The sequence below is a fragment of the Saimiri boliviensis genome, chromosome 5 (assembly GCF_048565385.1).
Source record: "Saimiri boliviensis isolate mSaiBol1 chromosome 5, mSaiBol1.pri, whole genome shotgun sequence".
In the NCBI taxonomy this organism is placed as follows: Eukaryota; Metazoa; Chordata; class Mammalia; order Primates; family Cebidae; genus Saimiri; species Saimiri boliviensis.
In genome coordinates this window covers 25,710,206-25,728,695 of record NC_133453.1, presented here as the reverse complement: position 1 = coordinate 25,728,695, position 18,490 = coordinate 25,710,206, and the positions used below count along the sequence as shown (strand labels likewise).

At 41.2% G+C, this 18,490-nt stretch overlaps 1 protein-coding gene across 20 annotated transcripts in view; it reads right to left on the bottom strand.

The window, feature by feature from the left end:
* Positions 1-894: 894 nt before the first annotated feature.
* The window catches only part of FN1 (fibronectin 1), a 78,025-nt gene continuing 60,429 nt past the window's right edge, over positions 895-18,490 (bottom strand). For 4 of the 20 annotated variants that reach the window (XM_039470052.2, XM_039470055.2, XM_010336357.3 and 1 more), the window contains 12 exons: positions 18,294-18,470; positions 17,440-17,529; positions 17,034-17,213; positions 15,422-15,511; positions 14,237-14,503; positions 14,037-14,143; positions 12,757-12,895; positions 9,423-9,587; positions 6,714-6,839; positions 6,083-6,189; positions 2,381-2,491; positions 895-1,660 (listed from right to left, as the gene is read on the bottom strand). In XM_039470052.2, the coding sequence (XP_039325986.1) occupies positions 1,589-1,660; positions 2,381-2,491; positions 6,083-6,189; positions 6,714-6,839; positions 9,423-9,587; positions 12,757-12,895; positions 14,037-14,143; positions 14,237-14,503; positions 15,422-15,511; positions 17,034-17,213; positions 17,440-17,529; positions 18,294-18,470 (1,631 nt within the window). In that variant the 3' untranslated portion in view covers positions 895-1,588. Of the gene's footprint in view, positions 1,661-2,380; positions 2,492-6,082; positions 6,190-6,713; positions 6,840-9,422; positions 9,588-12,756; positions 12,896-14,036; positions 14,504-15,421; positions 15,512-17,033; positions 17,214-17,439; positions 17,530-18,293; positions 18,471-18,490 lie in introns of all 20 variants that reach the window. The other 16 variants (XM_074399060.1, XM_039470056.2, XM_010336358.3 and 13 more) reach the window with 4 other exon arrangements.

Below are 18,490 nucleotides of genomic sequence, written 5' to 3'. Positions count from 1 at the left end.
GCTCACTGCAGTGTCCACCTCCCGGGTTCACGGGATTCTCCTGCCTAAACCTCCCCAGTAGCTTGGATTATAGGTGCCCGCTACCACGGCCGACTAAGTTTTTGTATTTTTAGTAGAGATGGGATTTCACCATTTTAGTTAGGCTGGTCTTGAACTCCTGACCTCAGGTGATCCACCCGCCTTAGCCTCCCAAAGTGCTGAGATTACAGGCCTGAGCCACCATGCCTGGCGTTCAAATACTTTTTTTTTTTTTTGAGATGGAGTTTCGCTCGTTACCCAGGCTGGAGTGCAATGGTGCGATCTCGGCTCACCGCAACCTCCGCCTCCTGGGTTCAGGCGATTCTCCTGCCTCAGCCTCCTGAGTAGCTGGGATTACAGGCACGTGCCACCATGCCCAGCTAATTTTTTGTATTTTTAGTAGAGATGGGGTTTCACCATGTTGACCAGGATGGTCTCGATCTCTTGACCTCGTGATCCACCCGACTCGGCCTCCCAAAGTGCTGGGATTACAGGCTTGAGCCACCGCGCCCGGCCTTCAAATACTTTTAATATCTTAGTCATCTTTATTTTTCTCTCAGGTACTCTCTTTGAACAGAGTTTTATTTAATAAAGGAAGGACAGGTGGAGGGAGGAAGGGACAATTTTAATAAATATTTGAGTCCACCTAAATCTATTAAAGCAGAAAATATAAAGCTATTTCCATTGGTGCAGAGATGAAGTGACAAAAACCAATCTGTGTTTTTGTAGCAACTGACTTAGAAAATCTTGTACTGAAATCAACAGTTAGAGAGACTTGCACAGTATAGATTTTCAAATGTTAGCTGAATTGAAAAAGAACATTCACAAGAATTATTTCCCCTCAAAGTATCTTATATCAAATAAATGATCTTCAGGTGGTGGAATGTAAATCTTTTATTAAAACAGTTGTCTTTCCACAGTAGTAAAGCTTTGGCACATACAGTATAAAAAATAATCACCAACCATAATTATACCAAATTCCTCTTATCAACTGCATACTAAGTGTTTTCAATACAATTTTTTCCATATAAAAATACTGGGAAAAATTGATAAATAACAGGTAAGAGAAAGATATTTCTAGGCAATTACTAGGATCGTTTGGAAAAAGTGAGTACTGTGGATATTTAAAATACCACAGTAACAGGACATGCTGTTCTTACAGTATCACGGGCCAGACACTTAAGTGAGAGCAGAAGTGTTTGGGTAACTTTCCTACTTAAAATTTTGGTCATAGCATTTCAATACATTTTGCATCTTGGTTGGCTGCATATGCTTTCCTATTGATCCCAAATCAAATCACAAGTTAGAATCACTTCATTTATAATACTGAGCGGCATTGAATACTTTGAAGCAGAACAGGCAATGTGCAGCCCTCATTTATGAGAAGACTCTCGGGACACTCCCAGGGTGATGCTTGGAGAAGCTGTGAATTGAGCGGAAGCTGGAGAACTTCCTCCAGAGCAAAGGGCTTAAGAAAGAAACAAGAACTCTAAGATGGGGCTGCTAACATCACTCCAGTTTGGATGGATCTTGGCAGAGAGACATGCTTGTTCCTCTGGGTTGGAAAGATTTACTCTCGGGAATCTTCTCTGTCAGCTTGTACATCTAAAGGCATGAAGCACTCAATTGGGCAATTGACATTCTGTTAAAATAGAAGAAGGGAAAAAAATTAGTGGCAAATACTGTAAAGTATACAGAAAAAAAAAAACGCAGGGAGGTAGGGGCTGACTCTTAGGACAACTGCTTACAAATAGGTTAATATTTCTTCCTAGTGTCAAGAACCTAGCAGTTTGCTGGGCAATAGGAGATGTTCAGGAGTTTAATACATTATAACTTAAATATATTATGGAATACAGTGTTTCTCTTAAGTCATTTACGAGTTTAAAAATTTTAATTTTTTTATTTTTCTTTCCTGGACGACTCAGATCCATAGAAATTTTTTAAAATAAATTTTATTTATTTTTGAGACAGAGTCTTGCTCTGTCATCCAGGTTGGAGTGCAGTGGCACGATTTCAACTCACTACGACCTCTGCCTCCCAGGTTCAAGCCATTCTCCTGCCTCAGCCACCTGAGTAGCTGGGATTACAGGCTCACGCCACCACACCCAGCTAAATTTTTATATTTTTGCTAGAGATGAGGTTTCACCATGTTGGCCAGGCTGGTCTTGAACTCCTGATCTCAAGTGTTCCACCCACCTTGGCCTCCCAAAGTACTGAGATTACAGGGGTGAGCCACCGCACCTAGCCCAAGTTCTTTTTAAAAACTAAAAAAAAAAAAAAACTGGTTCATTCTGAAGAAAGATTCCTGTAGAAAGAGACAGTCTAGTATGAGGGAAGATACTCCTGGTGCTATCACACTTACAGTGTTTGTTCTCTGATGGTATCTCTGAGAGTACTGGTTGTAGGAGTGGCCCGTGGAGCCTTCCGTACCGGGTTCGCCTCCAGGTCTGCGGCAGTTGTCACAGCGCCAGCCCTGAGAGAGTAGAGGCATGAAGTCAAATGGGGTTTATGGTAACCTGAGGACATCATAACTTAAGTGTTTGAGTTGAAAAATTTCACATCTTATGCACTGGCAAAATATAAGCAGTTAATCACTAAGGAAGCTTTGATGATTATTTCATGCATTTATAACTCGTAGAATACATTTTGGCTTATTACCATATCTTCTACCTACATCTGTCTCTCTTGTGTTGTTTCTCCTGAAATGTCCTCTCTTCTCTTCCTATTCAAACCTTACCCATCTGTGGAGGCTCATTCCAATCCCAGCGTCCTCAAAAAATTCTCTGTACTAGATGATAGAAAAGGCTTTCATAGAATCCTAGTGATTTTAAAAGGGACTTGAGATTACATGAACAAACACTCTTTTTTTGAGACAGTGTCTTCCTCTGTCGCCAGGCTGGAGTGCAGTGGCACCATTTCGACTCACTGCAACCTCCGCCTTCCGAGTTAAAGCGATTCTCCTGCCTCAGCCTCCTGAGTGGCTGGGACTACAGGCACCCACCACCATGCCCAACTAATTTTTGTATTTTTAGTAGAGATGGGGTTTTACCATGTTGGCCAGGATGGTCTCGATCTCTTGACCTCGTGATCCACCTGCCTCAGCCTCCCAAAGTGCTGGGATTATAGGCATGAGCCACCACACCCGGCCAAACATTCTCATTTTATAGGTAAGGAAACAGAGACCCAGAGGAGAGGAGTGACTTGCTTAGAGGGAGCAGGGAAGTCACACAGTGGATCGCTGGTGGAGCTGGGGCTGCCGCCCAGGAGATGGGGTAACCCCAGCCATGTTCTTTCTAATGCACCATTTTGCCACTCTCTTCTTAAACTTCCCTAGGCAGTGACATGGTAGCCTTTCATCTGGCCAGAGACGGTATGGGAGATGGAAACGGGACCAAGCTGAGCAGAGGCTTCTCCCTGAGCTTTTTGCTGGAAATGGGAGGCGACACGTATTCTCTTATTACTGTTCTTAAGCTGGGAGGGGGTAAAACGCGCTCATGGAGGTCAGTCATCAATGACACCATCAGCAGGGACCCCACTGACGCATGAAGCCTGTGCAAGGGAAGGCATGTGGAGTAAGAGGGACTCCAGGCACCATTGCTGGAGCAGCCTCTGAAGCCGGTGGGTCTCGGACTTTTCCATTAGGTGAGCCATTTTTGCTTAACTTGAATTGGACTTTTTTCTTACAACCAAAATGCAACCCTAAATAATATAATCACTTTCTTTTTTTTTTTTTTTTTTTTTTTTTTTGAGATGGAGTTTCGCTCTTGTTACCCAGGCTGGAGTGCAATGGCGCGATCTCGGCTCACCGCAACCTCCGCCTCCTGGGTTCAGGCACTTCTCCTGCCTCAGCCTCCTGAGTAGCTGGGATTACAGGCACGCGCCACCACGCCCAGCTAATTTTTTGTATTTTTAGTAGAGACGGGGTTTCACCATGTTGACCAGGATGGTCTCGATCTCTTGACCTCGTGATCCACCCGCCTCGGCCTCCCAAAGTGCTGGGATTACAGGCTTGAGCCACCGCGCCCGGCTAATCACTTTCTTATATTAGAATTTAAATATTTTAGACATATTTCTCTATTTAAGAGCATATGCCCCTGAATACCTAACACAATACCAGTGAATATCTCCTTACAGAATCACTGAATCTTGCTTTCATATGAGAAAGTAACAGTTTCCACGCCTGTCTTAAATGTTTCATTTAACAATTTACTGGAGAATAGGTGTCACACATGAAAGGTTTCAAGTGCATAAATAATGAGAAGATGCTGAAGTGAGACCAAAATCAGCTTCCCAGCAAATTCACTCTCCATCACACATATTTATACCAGAGTGACTGAGTCCTATGATCCTACGATCACAGTCGTTATAAGGGTTAATGGGAGAGAGAGAGGAAGATACAGAGAGAAAGAGACTGAATTCAATCTAGATTCCAATCTCTAATTCTCCTCCATCAGAACTGGGAGCACCTCCCTCCCTGTGTAATCACTGGGAGTGAAACAAGTGATGCCAAATGCATTAACCAGTGAGTCTCACCCTTGAGTGTGAAGCACGTACCAGGATTTGGGGAGTTGCTGGGAAGGCGTGCCTTCATTGAAAACAAAGGACTGCCACGTTCCGTTGCTTTTATTTGAGTTACGAGTCATTTCAATTTGAAATTTCAAATCATATTAGAAAAAGGCATATTATTATTATTATTATTAATTTATTTTTGAGATGGAGTTTTGCTCTCGTTGCCCAGGCTGAAGCACAATGGCACGATCTCGGCTCACTGCAGCCTCTGCCTCCCGGGTTCAAGCAATTCTCCTGTCTCAGCCTCCCGAGTAGCAGGGATGACAGGCATGAACCACCACACACAGCTAATTTTTTGTGTATTTAGTAGAGACCAGATTTCTCCATGTTGGTCAGGCTGGTCTCGAACTTCTGACCTCAGGTGATCCGCCTTCCTCTGCCTCCCAAAGTGCTAGGATTGCAGGCGTGAGCCACTGCGCCCAGCTGATATATTATTTTTTGTTAGACTAGGTATATTTTAGAAATGGTTGAGAAGCACTGGCTTAAATAATGGGCTGCCGAGGTCCTTCATAAGCCACCTCTTCCCATCTAATTTCATACCACAAGACACCAGGCAAAGGGTCGGCTCACCAAAGCCCACCTCGGCCAACTCCTTTCTATCCCAGGCGGTGTGCTTTCTGTCTCTCTGCTCTCTCCCCTCCCCATTAAACCTTAGCTATCCTAAACCTCAGCCAGTTCATGCATCTCTTTCTTGCGCATTCCAGCCTACCCAGAACTGTATTTGTCAGACTCACTTAGAACTTAATTAGCTTGACTTTGAAATGTATGCTAATTAACATCTTCAACTACATCATTAAGAGCCAAGACCATTTCTCATTTCCTCTGTTTGTCCTGTATTACTTAGCACAGTGCTAGACCTATAACAAGGATCTGTTCTGAATCAACAGACAGGGTAAAAGAAGTGGCATTTTCTTACATCTGAGATATTATTCAACATATTTCACGACGTTGCCATGGGGACACCTGTCCATCTGAATGGAGCTGGAGGCCTACAGATACATTGCACTTAACACTTTAGTTGCTGAAAAATCAAAGCAGCCTAACAGTGGCAGAGGAGGGGAGGGTCTCAGGCTGCCCAGGATGGGGAGAACTGGCTGAAATGAAACACATTCTATTCACTGCAAATTAATTTGAATAGTATCTCTGCTTCACTTTTTTTCAGTGTGCATATCTCTTACATGCTAGGGAGCTTAGGAAAATGATTGTAGCATTGTATAAATGCAGGTATTGCTATTAAGAATGACTCAAGACTCAAGACTCTCATGCTTTTGGGTACTCTACATATTCTAGCAATAGTAATAGAAAGAACGAATGGCATGTAGGGTAGACATAGAACTATCCCAAAGCTCTACATCAGCAGCTGTATGCCGACAGGAAATGTGGTATTTTAATACTTCCTAAGGGTCTCTGCCACTCCTGTGTGTACCACACATCTTGCAGGAGGCAACCCTTTAGCTTATCTAAATTGTAGAGAGCCTGGCATATCTGGTCTTACCTGCTGGCCTCCAAAGCATGTGCAGGAGCAAATGGCACCGAGATATTCCTTCTGCCACTGTTCTCCTACGTGGTACGTCTTCCCATCATCATAACACGTTGCCTCATCTGCATATAGACACAAAACAGATGCACATGTAAGCTGAGAACAATACTGCAGACTTGACTTGATCTAGGGATGGGTTCTGTTTCTGTCCTAAATTCATGTCATCCCAGCCCAAATTCCACATGTTTATGTGAATCATCCATAAGAGAAGTACTGCTGTACAGATTTTAGGGTGGCATTTCCAAAAATTAGACCTAATATACTGGAAAGGGTCCAATGGGAAGATGGAAATCATACTTTAAAAGCTGAATCTACAGACCAATAAAGCTTTTTTGTAGCATTTCACTGCAGATAATGGTCAAAATACTCAAGTTGGAAAAGTGCTAAAACATCCTGTAATAACATTAAATCATGACTCGTTTTTGAGGGTCGTCTCCACCTTCCCAAATCAAAAGATTAACAAACTCACTCTTCACTCCTCAAGGAGACCTAATGTCTCCAATCATTTCTGCGAATGAGAGTTACAGCCTGATAATGAAAGTGGGAATGCTTAATAAGGCACTAAAGATGATCTGTGATGACATACGGGGATCACACTTGAATTCTCCTTTTCCGTTCCCAAGACACGTGCAGCTCATCATCTGGCCATTTTCTCCCTGACGGTCCCACTTCTCTCCAATCTTGTAGTTCACACCATTGTCATGGCACCATCCTGTAGGGGTGGGGAAAGTCAGGACCATAAAGTTATTTGTCTGTTTTGACTCACAAGACAGCACGTGAACTGGGACACACCACAGGGTCTTCAGAGCCACGATCTGGAAAAAATAGCAAGGAAAGTTAACGATAATAACCCCTACAATGGGTCTGTGTATGTATGTATTTATTTATTTACTTTTTTTCTTGAGACAAAGTCTTGCTCTGTCACCCAGGCTGGAGTGAAGTGGTGCAATTTCAGCTCACTGCAACCTCCACCTCCTGGGTTTATGAAATTCTCCTGCCTCAGCCTCCCGAGTATCTGGGATTACTGGCATGCGCCACCATGCTAACTGTGTGTGTGTGTGTGTGTGTGTGTGTGTGTGTGTGTGTGTGACATTTTTAGTAGAGATGGGGTTTTACCATGTTGGGTAGGCTGGTCACAAACTCCTGACTTCAGGTAATCTGCCCACCTTGGCCTCCCCAAGTGCTGGGATTACAGGTGTGAGCCACCATGCCTGGCCAATAGGCCTTTTCTTTGGTTGAATTTTAAAATATTATTTTTTTAACATTTACCATTTTCTAGGGCATTTTAAGATCCAATTTATTCTGCCATAATCATGTCATACAAATAGTCAAATGAGCCAGGCACAGTGGCTCATGCCTGTAATCCCAGCACTTTGGGAGGCTGAGGCAGGCAGATAACGAGGTCAAGAGATTGAGACCATCCTGGCCAACATAATGAAACCCAGTCTCCACTAAAATACAAAAATTAGCTGGACATGGTGGCGCACACCTGTAGTCCCAGATACCTGGAGGCTGAGGCAGGAGAATTGCTTGAACCTGGAAGGCGGAGGTTGCAGTGAGCCAAGATGGCACCACTGTACTCCAGCCTGAGCCAAGATGGCACCACTGTACTCTAGCCTGGTGCCTGGTGATAGAGAAAAAAAAAAAAAAAACAAAAAAAAAAAAACCTCAAATGAAATGATTTTGATTTGAGTTTTCACTATTAAGATTTAAAATTGTGGAAAACTAAAGTGGAATTGGAGTAGACTTTTAGAAATAGATCCTAGATGAAAAATCACTTTTGGATTTGCAGAAACCCTGGACACAAAGTAGTTCAATTAACTGTAAAACAAGGATCAGCTGATTTCCACATGCTACCACCTGTTTCATGTACATGGGAAGAGTAAAAAAAAAAAAAAAAAAAAAAAACAAAATGCTAAATCATTGGTTATTATCCACGTCAAATAAGGCTGGTTCTTTGGAATGCCTAAAAGTCACAAGTTATATATCTTTAACCACTACACATAAAAGATGACTTTTTAATCTCCAGGTCTTACAAAACAAAACATACCTCAGAAGCTTATATAACAATATACCACTTCTTCCATTTTATCAAGTCAGCCTGCCTTAAACTACAAAGTAAAAGAATTAGACAACTATGATATCAAAACAAAGATTATGTAAGCTGAGCCAAAGAGTCACATAAATGAACTTAACAGCTCTGCTCCCACAATTGCACCTAGGAATTTACACAGGTAATAAACATATAAACTTAAATGTAGTTCAGTTTCGGGAGTTAAGGACCATGTAGTTGAAGTCAAATATTAAAATTTCCAGCTCCTAAACAGAATATTGATATTTTTACTGTTTTTCATTTTCAAGTGGTCAAACGTGGAAGTCTATATTGAAAACATTGGCTGGGTTTTAACATTTCAGTCTGGATTAAACGATTTCAATTATATGAGTTAAGTAAAATACTTTGAAAATCTTTTTACAAAGTCTTATATTCTAATTCCACAGGATAGAACTCTGTATGTCTATAGGAGGCTTATTGATAGGCATAATGGTCAACACCTATAAAAATGAACCAATTGTCAATAATAATCACATCTCCTAAACACAAAGAATAAATGAAAGGTTTATAAATTCTAATACTAAATCTCAACGCATAACAGATATTTCCTCGGTACATTTTTAACTTAAAAAATTTGAAAACTTAAAACCTATTAGAATTTGAAAATCAAACATTTATCAATTTGAATTGATTTTTAATTATCTAAAAGTAGATGATCTGTATTTTTCCTTTTATATTTCTAGCAGCATTCAAGGTACCTGGGCTATGTATGTGGTGTGAAAGTGTGTGCATGTGTAGTATGGTATGTGCATGTTTGGTTTGTGTTGAAAGAGACTGTTTTTGAGTACAAATGTCCACCTCTGATCTCACTTAATACTAAAGACTATAAGAGATTTGGGGTTTTTCTGTGTCTCTAATACTCTTAATTAGACCTGGTTCCAAAAGTCGTTAACTTTATCAATTTGTTTTCACTGAAAATTTCAAAAATCAAATTAGTCCCATAATCTTACACTTAATAGTTGTATTGGCATACAACCCTTGAAATGAAGCAATATCCAACAAGTAAAATTTCCCATCATTTTTCTATGATGCAAAATATTACTTTGAGTCAAACAGTATTCCCTTGTTTGCTTCATGTTTGGAAGAGCCTGTGTCTTCCAAACATGCTTCCTTGGCACATGAGTGCATGCATGGAACTGGAGGAGATGAACACGCGAGTGGATGGACTAAGCAACTACTCACTAGATGAATCACATCTGAAATGACCACTTCCAAAGCCTAAGCACTGGCACAACAGTTTAAAGCCCGATTCAGACATTCGTTCCCACTCATCTCCGACGGCGTAATGAGAAACCGTGTAGGGGTCAAAGCACGAGTCATCCGTAGGTTGGCCCAAGCCTTCGCTGACTATGAAGAAAGGGAGGAAAAAGCAAACAGAGACATTTTATTAATGGATTTGGACCATAAGAAGAAAACTGAATGATTGTATACAATGACTTAATCTAAAACAATTCCAGGAGGATTAAGAAGCATTCATCTGTTCTACCAAGACAGTAACTGCTCTAAAAACTGTGCTTAGATGTAGTCAGTGGATACCTGTCACAGGCCTCTGACAAGAAGTCCATCTTTTATTTTTTCCTTTACTTCTAACAAATCGCCTTTTCTGTTAAAATTACTTTATAGAACACGGAACAGATCTTGAGGCAATTTAAGCCAGTTGAGAACTCTCATGGGATGCAAAGACTAGTGATGCCTCTCCATTGGGACCCAAGTGACCTTGGGCTAGCTATTTAACATCTCTCTGCCTTACTTCCCTCAAATGCAATACTAGGATAATAATAAAAATATCTATACCTCCTGGGGATCTTGTGAAGATGATACAAGGGCATGAATTCGAAGCATTAACCCTTTTCCAAGACTTAGAAAGTACTCACTAAATAAAGAATAATTGTTAAAAGCCATCTTTTGCTTATAATGCAAAAGTCTTAGCATTTTTATATACCATTATAATGTAATTTTTACTTTTATTATTGCATTTTTTTGTATTATAGTGCAGAAAGCCTAGATTTTGGACATTGTTATTGTAGTGGTGAGACTGCTTTACTTTATCAATGAAGTCAACTGTTTCACATAAGAAAAAGCCATGGGGCCGGGCGCGGTGGCTCAAGCCTGTAATCCCAGCACTTTGGGAGGCCGAGGCGGGTGGATCACAAGGTCGAGAGATCGAGACCAACCTGGTCAACATGGTGAAACCCCGTCTCTACTAAAAATACAAAAAATTAGCTGGGCATGGTGGCGCGTGCCTGTAATCCCAGCTACTCAGGAGACTGAGGCAGGAGAATTGCCTGAACCCAGGAGGCGGAGGTTGCGGTGAGCCGAGATCGTGCCATTGCACTCCAGCCTGGGTAACAAGAGCGAAACTCCGTCTCAAAAAAAAAAAAAAAAGAAAAAGAAAAAGCCATGGAATACAGATGATTTAGGATAAGTAAGGGAGTCTCCTCATGTTACCTATGGTCTTATCTCTTTATGATTTAGAAAAGCTTATTTTAAAACAATCTATGCAAACAAAGCATGCTTCAAATTATTCTTTAAAAATTAAATAAACTAATTTACTTTGACTTAAAATTCCACTATAGGCCGGGCGCGGTGGCTCAAGCCTGTAATCCCAGCACTTTGGGAGGCCGAGGTGGGTGGATCACAAGGTCGAGAGATCGAGACCAACCTGGTCAACATGGTGAAACCCCGTCTCTACTAAAAATACAAAAAATTAGCTGGGCATGGTGGCGCGTGCCTGTAGTCCCAGCTACTCAGGAGGCTGAGGCAGGAGAATTGCCTGAACCCAGGAGGCGGAGGTTGCGGTGAGCCAAGATCACGCCATTGCACTCCAGCCTGGGTAACAAGAGCGAAACTCCGTCTCAAAAAAAAAAAAAAAAATTCCACTATATATTTTTCTTTTTATAGTGGAAAACTCAAAAGCTCAAAAGCAGTAGATATTTGAAGTGCCTAATTTTTGAAAGGCGTCACCCTTGAAGAAAACAGCGTTTTGGAGAGCTGGTAAGTCTGAATCTCTCAAAGCTGGGAGAACTTGGTTAGAATGCAGAATACTGCTGCTGGGAATAAGGAGTTTAAAAGAAAAATGGAAAGGGCTTAAATTGTTAGTAGGGGTTTCTATACTTAAGAAAGAGCTAGGAGTTAAAATTCCATCCTAACTAAAGTTATAGAGATGGAATCTTTTTTTAAAAAAAAATAACCTAGAAAAGCACAAAGACTGGCCGGGTGCAGTGGCTCATGCAGGTAATCCCAGCACTTTGGAAGGCCGAGGTAGGAAGATCACAAGTCAGGAGTTCGACACCAGCCTGGCGAATATGGCAAAACCCCGTCTGTACTAGTAGTACAAAAATTAGCTGGGCATGGTGGCGGACGCCTGTAATCCCAGCTACTCGGGAGGCTGAGGCAGGAGAATTGTTTGAACCCGAGAGGTAGAGGTTGCAGTGAGCCAAGAAAAAAAGAAAAGCACAAAGATCTTTTTTGCTCTTGAAAATTCTGTACACACGGCTCTCTAGTAAAACCACAAGAGGCAAAGATAAGCATTACTATGGGTATGTTACACAACAAACACAAAATAATCTCCTCCCAACCTCTCTCCAGCCAAATGCTCAGTTGCTTAATTCATAGGAATGTATACGTGCAAAGTAGCACAGTCTTCTATCAGATGAAGGAGGAGGCTAAAATTAAGAAACTGGCCCTAGGAATAAAACCTATCACTTGGCAAAGACAGGACTTAGCACTCTCTGTTGGTGTGGAGTGGAGAACCCTCTTGTTGGAAGATTCAGGATTCACGGTTTTGATTATTCTCTATCTCATGTGCCTTGGTGAATCTTCAGCTGCTGCAAATTGAGCAGCCAGCTAGCACACTATTGGTTAAAAAGGATTTCCAGGTGCTACAAAGAAGACTCAATGATCCTTTAACTTCTATAGAGGCTTTTGGCCTATATAGTCAGAAAAAAAAAAAAAGGAAATAACATTGGGAAAAATGGAAATAACATTGGAAAACTGTAATAACATTGGAATAACATTCTCTGCAGACATAAATGCACAATGTTGGTGGCATTTTATATTAGAAGCAAAAGCCAACTGTCCCCATGTCTACAGAAGGGGCATTTTCTTTATAGATAATCGTTTCGGTATTTAAGAATCACTCAAGAGGACAGCATAGTGAGATGAAGAGGGTCTGGGAAAAGACATCAGGAAACCTGTGCCCTATATCAACTCAGATACTCACAGGTAAGGACTCAGAATATGGTACTAAATAATATTTAAAGTCCCCTCCAGGTCTGTAATCATATCACCATTTGAGAGTCTGTCAATTACATGCACATTTTGTGAAGACAACCGGATATGGCAGGAGGAGGGGGAGAGATTAATTTAAAATAAAGTTGCTCGTTTATTTCATGCCGATGTGTTGCGTTACTTCCCAAAGATAATAAGACAATGGCAACAAAGGCAGGGTCAACAGAAAAGCCCATCTTTGGTGTGGCGCAGAGGGGAGCCTGTGACTAAACAAGTATTTACATACCAGAGTTGCCCACAGTCACAACCTCTTCCCGAACCTTATGCCTCTGCTGGTCCTTCAGTGCCTCCACTATGATGTTGTAGGTGGCACCTCTGGTGAGGCCTGTCAGAGTGGCACTGGTGGAAGTTCCAGGAACCCTGAACTGCAATTATCGGTACATCCGAAGCAGAGAGAAAGCATTATAGTGAGGAATGACATGTGGTCTCCTCCTATCAATAGCCCTCACTGTTTAAACAAAGCAAAGGAAGACAAAAAAAATAAAGGTGGGGTATAGGGGTTCTACCTAGCTGAGGAGAGAAATGGAACAAGGATAGGGGCTATCATTTCTGCCATATTTTCCTGCCAACAATCTACCTCTGTGCTCCGTAGTTACTGGGAGGCTTGGACAACACTAGAGACGGCCTGCCCTTTATCTTGCTTCAGTCACAGATCGGCATAAGCCCTCTGGAAGCCCTGGCCATGTCTGCTTCACAGAAAACCTGGACAGTTCACTATATGGGAGAGACAGTCATGCTACTCCAGGTCACATCTGACCTCCATGTGGAGTCCTTAAAACAGTTTGGCAAATCCTCAAACTCGTGTTTCTAAGCTCAGACATTTCCTACAGTGTTGTCGGTTTTTTAAAATTCTGCCACTTTGTAAAAATAACAACACAATAAAAATTGATACTGTCAACACAAATTAAAGAATATACGTTTTAGAGAATCAATCATTTATCAGCTACTATGCACACCTTCCCATATTTCTTTTCTTTAGACATATTGTGGGCTTCTTCAAGGACAAATCGTAAAGGTAGTGTTTTAGACCTCTTACACAAATGAAAATTCAGGTGGAATATTTTTCTTTCTTTTCTAGAATCATCTGTTTGCCTATCTTACTTAAAAAGAAGTCTCAAATGCGTGAGAATAATAGAAATAGTTTCATTTTCTCTATGAAATAAAAGCTAATGACTCTCTGGTATGTCTTTCAAAGTAGATCCATATTGGGATTAAAAAGAAAGAAGCAGGGCTTAAATGTGCCGTCTTCTAACAGATTGTAGAAGTGAAACCACTTTTTTTTTTTTTTTTTTAAGAGACAGGGTTTCACAATGTTGACCAGGCTGGTCTTGAACTCCTGACCTCAAGTGATCCACCTGCCTTGGCCTCCTAAAGTGCTGGGATTACAGGTGTGAGCCACTGCACCCAGCCATGAAGCCACTCTTTATCGGGGGCTCTGGTCACTTCAGTTACCTAACTTACTGCTTTCTGAGCTCCCCATGAGAAGTGAAGAGAAAAATTAATTACCTGTAAGGGTTCTTCATCATTGCCAACAGGATGACATGAAATGATGTACTCAGAACTTTCCTGGAATGGGGTCCAAGAGATGGTTGTCTGAGAGAGAGCTTCTTGTCCTGTAGAGGCATTTGGATTGAGTCCCAGACCGTGGGGGTAGAGGTGAAAGTCTACGTCTCCCCTGGGGACGTGACCAATTTGGATTTCCTCACCTACATTCGGCGGGTACGGTCTTGGCCTATGCCTTATGGGGGCGGCGGTTGTGGGCGGTGTGGTCCGCCTAAAACCATGTTCCTCAAAGATCATTTGTTGCCCAACACTGGGTTGCTGACCGGAAGTGCCAGGAAGCTGAATACCATTTCCAGTGTCATACCCAGGGTGGGTGATGAAAGGGGTCTTTTGAACTGTGGAAGGAACATCCAAGATCTCTGGTCCATGAAGATTGGGGTGTGGAAGGGTTACCAGTTGGGGAAGCTCATCTAGCCAAGAGAGGTTAGAGCCAAAAAAGCAAAGCGCATTAAGCTCCACTAAGTAGCAGCAATAATAATAATTATTAATTCAGGCATACATGACTGTCCATCAATTTGATAAAAGTCCCCAGAAAATGAGCAGTTCTGAGATCACAAAACACTTTTATCCAGAAAGAAATCTTTAGGATTTTTCTCAAAGGTTTCTTTATAGTTTAGAAAGAAAAAGGCGTTAGTATGAATTTATCATACACACAAAGCTTTGAACCGCTGAGCTCCACAGAAGCCGCCTCTGCTCAAATTAAGCCTAATGGAACTGAAATGTGTAGTCTTTCTCTTCCTTCTTTTTTAAATTTGAGAAGCAGGTTGTAGGAAGCAGAATCCCGACTAATCATATCAGTGTCTTAAGTATGAGAATTACAGAGGTTTGGGTCAAGGGTTGTTTACAGTACGAAATGGCAAAAATAGATAAAACACACATGTTCATTTAAAAAATTTTCCTATCACCACGAATACAGCATTTTCTTGAAATTAAACTGAAATTGGATGAAAAAGTATAACATTAGAAACCAAGTAATAAATAAAGATAAATGTGAGGGTTTCTCTCCCTCCTTTAAAAAAGGAAACATTTTAAAATTCAACAGTAGATATAAAACAAGAGCAATGATAGTGAGTTGGTTTTACATTTTAGTATCTTGTTTGAATTTGTAAAAGGGAAATAACAAGGCTTTATATTGAGTGGCTGTAGTAAAGAAAAAAAATAAAACCAAACTCTGCAGTGCATGTGAAATTATTCCTGCTATTGAAAAATACAATATATATGCACTATGCTGTTAGAAAAAAAATCACAAAGAAAGTTTTCATATTGCAAGATTGCTCATTTGTTATTAATTCTGTTCTAACTCCTTGTCACCTGCAAGGTACTCTTACCTGTCTTTTTCCTTCCAATCAGGGGCTCGCTCTTTTGATTATTCTTCAGGGCAATGACATAAATCGTATATTCCGTTCCCGGTTCCAGGCCTAATGGGAGAACAGAACCAACACATTATGTTGATGGGCTCAGCTAGTCAAATGGAGTCAGTGTCACCAGCAGAGGCTACTGGGAGTAGGACCTTCCTCTCCACTGGCTGTTGTCCTCTTGAAGGTAAAATCAAATCACTTTTCTTCCATAAATACCCAAATATCCTGCATATGAAGCCCACATCACAAACTAATCATCTTACTGTCATATCTGACACCTGAATAGACACTTTTCGGCTAACCTTTTCAGGGTTTTTTTTTTTTTTTTTTTTTTTTTTTAACATGTGGTCTTCTTTGCTTTTTTGAATTTAAGAAAATCTATCAGCATTATCTACCGCCACTGGAATATAAATTTGAAAGACAGTCCTGCAGATTATATACATGAATCTACTCAGGCCTAACAACCAGGCGGTCCTCAGGGGCAGATCAATGAAAAGTGAAACAAGAGGCAGGTGCTGAGCAGGAGAGATTGGCCAGTCTTCGTGCAGCCTCTGTGGGAAGTGTCTTGTTCAATTCCTCTCATACCTCATTCTATTTTCCTGTTTCCCCCCAATTCTAAAAAGGCAGTGTCTCCTCCTAATGTCTGCATGTTCTATGGGAATTTTAAAGTCCAGGTGATACTCTATATACATACTGATATGGTTTGGCTCTGTGTCCCCATCCAAATCTCATCTTGCATTGTAATCCCCATGTGTTGAGGAAAGGAGGTGACTGGCTCATGGGGGTGGTTACCCCAGGCTGTTTTTATGATAGTGAGTTCTCACAAGACCTGACAGTTTTGTAAGTGTTTTGGAAGTTCCTCCTTTGTACTTCTTTCTCTTGCTGCCATGTAAGACATGACTGCTTCCCTTTCTACCATGATTGTATGTTTCCTGAGGCCTCTCCAGCCATGCGGAACTGTGAGTCAACTAAACCTCTTTCCTTTATAAATTACCCAGTCTTGGGTAGTATCTTTATAGCAGTGTGAAAATAGACTAACATGCCTAGTTTAAATTTTCATCTCTTAGGCAAAAATAGTACTAGAGGTTTATAGTCTTTCCCACCAACGTAGCCAGCTCTTATTCCCTATTCCAGGCATTCTTTCCAATGTGGGTGGTTGGGATCACTCTGCCTCAAGATCCATCCTGTGATAGTGGTCAAGAAGATCAGTGGCAGGTGGTGCTCTGGCAAGTCCTATAAGATTACCATATCTATAGAGAGTGGAGTGTATTGATAGAATCACAATCAGCTAGTTTGTTTTGAAAAATATCTTTCTCCAGGACTGAAATTGACAGGTATCTGGCAAACTCACAGCAAAAAGAAAACATGAGTCTAGTCAATCCGTTAGGACAGTACTGAAATTGCATTTTCCTTCACTCATGCCTTCTGGGATGCATTGAGCTCTACCACTCCTACACAGAGAATGCTTTCTGAGGTGATCAGGAATAGGGTTTCTCATTCTCATGACACAGTATCAAAGATACAGTTAGAGTTTGCTAAGGACTTCATGTGTCCTAAGTAGTAAGCATGGAAGCAGCAATACCAGTAATAGTAGCCTCTGTGACACCAGGGCGGGGCCGAGGGACCACTTCTCTAGGAGGAGACCCAGGCTTCTCATACTTGATGATGTAGCCAGTAATCCTGGCACGTGGTGGCTGCCATGATACCAGCAAGGAATTGGGTGTGGTGGCCAGGAAACGCAGGTTGGATGGTGCATCAATGGCTGAAAGAAAACAAAATTAAGTCTCAAGAAGACAAATAAATTACTCCCACACTTTTCTCCCCAGCCCTTCTAAATAGACTTAAAAGAATCTGAGAATACTGTAAACTGGAAACAGGATTCTGTGGAATCCAGAATATAAAAATATCAGCTTCACATTTGTTTTTTGAGTTCACGAGACTGACTGCATACAAGTCAGTGGCATTTCCTCAGAGGAGGGTATAGTTACCAGTGGAGGCGTCGATGACCACAGGGGAGCTCCGGGCATTGTCGTTCAAGGTGTACAGGTAGATCTTGTAGTCAGTGCCCGGTTGTAAACCTGGGATTTGAGAAGAGATGATTTTTGATCAGTTCTGGCTTGTTGGAGAATTTTCAAGCTTGACTGCAATTTTTCTAGGTTCCTCCGTCATCCCATATTTACATAGACTAAAAAAGTGGTCCACATTTGAACAGTAAAGTAGAGCATGGTGTGGATATTAACTGTTAGCAAGAAACATATCTCAGAAGTGAATCACTGATGCAGACAAGGACCCCAGCTAAAGAAAATTCTGGAATGCAAAAATGCTATGTTGGAAGAGGCCTTCTTGCAGAATGAGTGGCAGCCATTTACTGAGGTTTTATCTGTACAGTAATCAGATGGTCAATAGTTGGGCCTTGGAATCACAACTTTGAAAAGCTCAAAAAGACCTTAGATACTGAATATTCTTTGGTTATAATATATTTACTTTTGTATTAACTTTGCTTTTTAATCTATGTTAATGCTAAGATCTGTACATCACTATTTTTTATTTCTTTTAGTTTTAAACTTTGTTATAATTTTTTAAATAAGAAAGGGCACCGTGATGAAAGATCAAACTTGTTGAATGAAACTTATGCCATTTCTCTGACAAATTTTACATAAAATGAGGCATTCAGAGGACAAAACTATTTCTGATCATAGCATGAAAATCACATTCTAAAACTGGGTTATTATGATAACATTGAAAATAAATTTTATCAGCATCAGTCACAGAACAACTAATAAGCCAGTTTACAATGTGGATATTTGTTAACAAATGTAGTTAATGCAGTGAGTTCCCTGACCTGTGATGGTGTAGCTTCTGATATCTGGGCTGATGGTTCTCTGGATTGGAGTCTGGCCATTGGCTGGAACAGCATCAACTTGGAAGCCAGTGATTGTCTCGGTCTTGGTTCTCCAGCTAATGGTGATGGTGGTCTCAGTAGCATCTGTCACACGAGCCCTTCTTGGTGGGCTGACATCTGCAGAGGATCATAGCTAG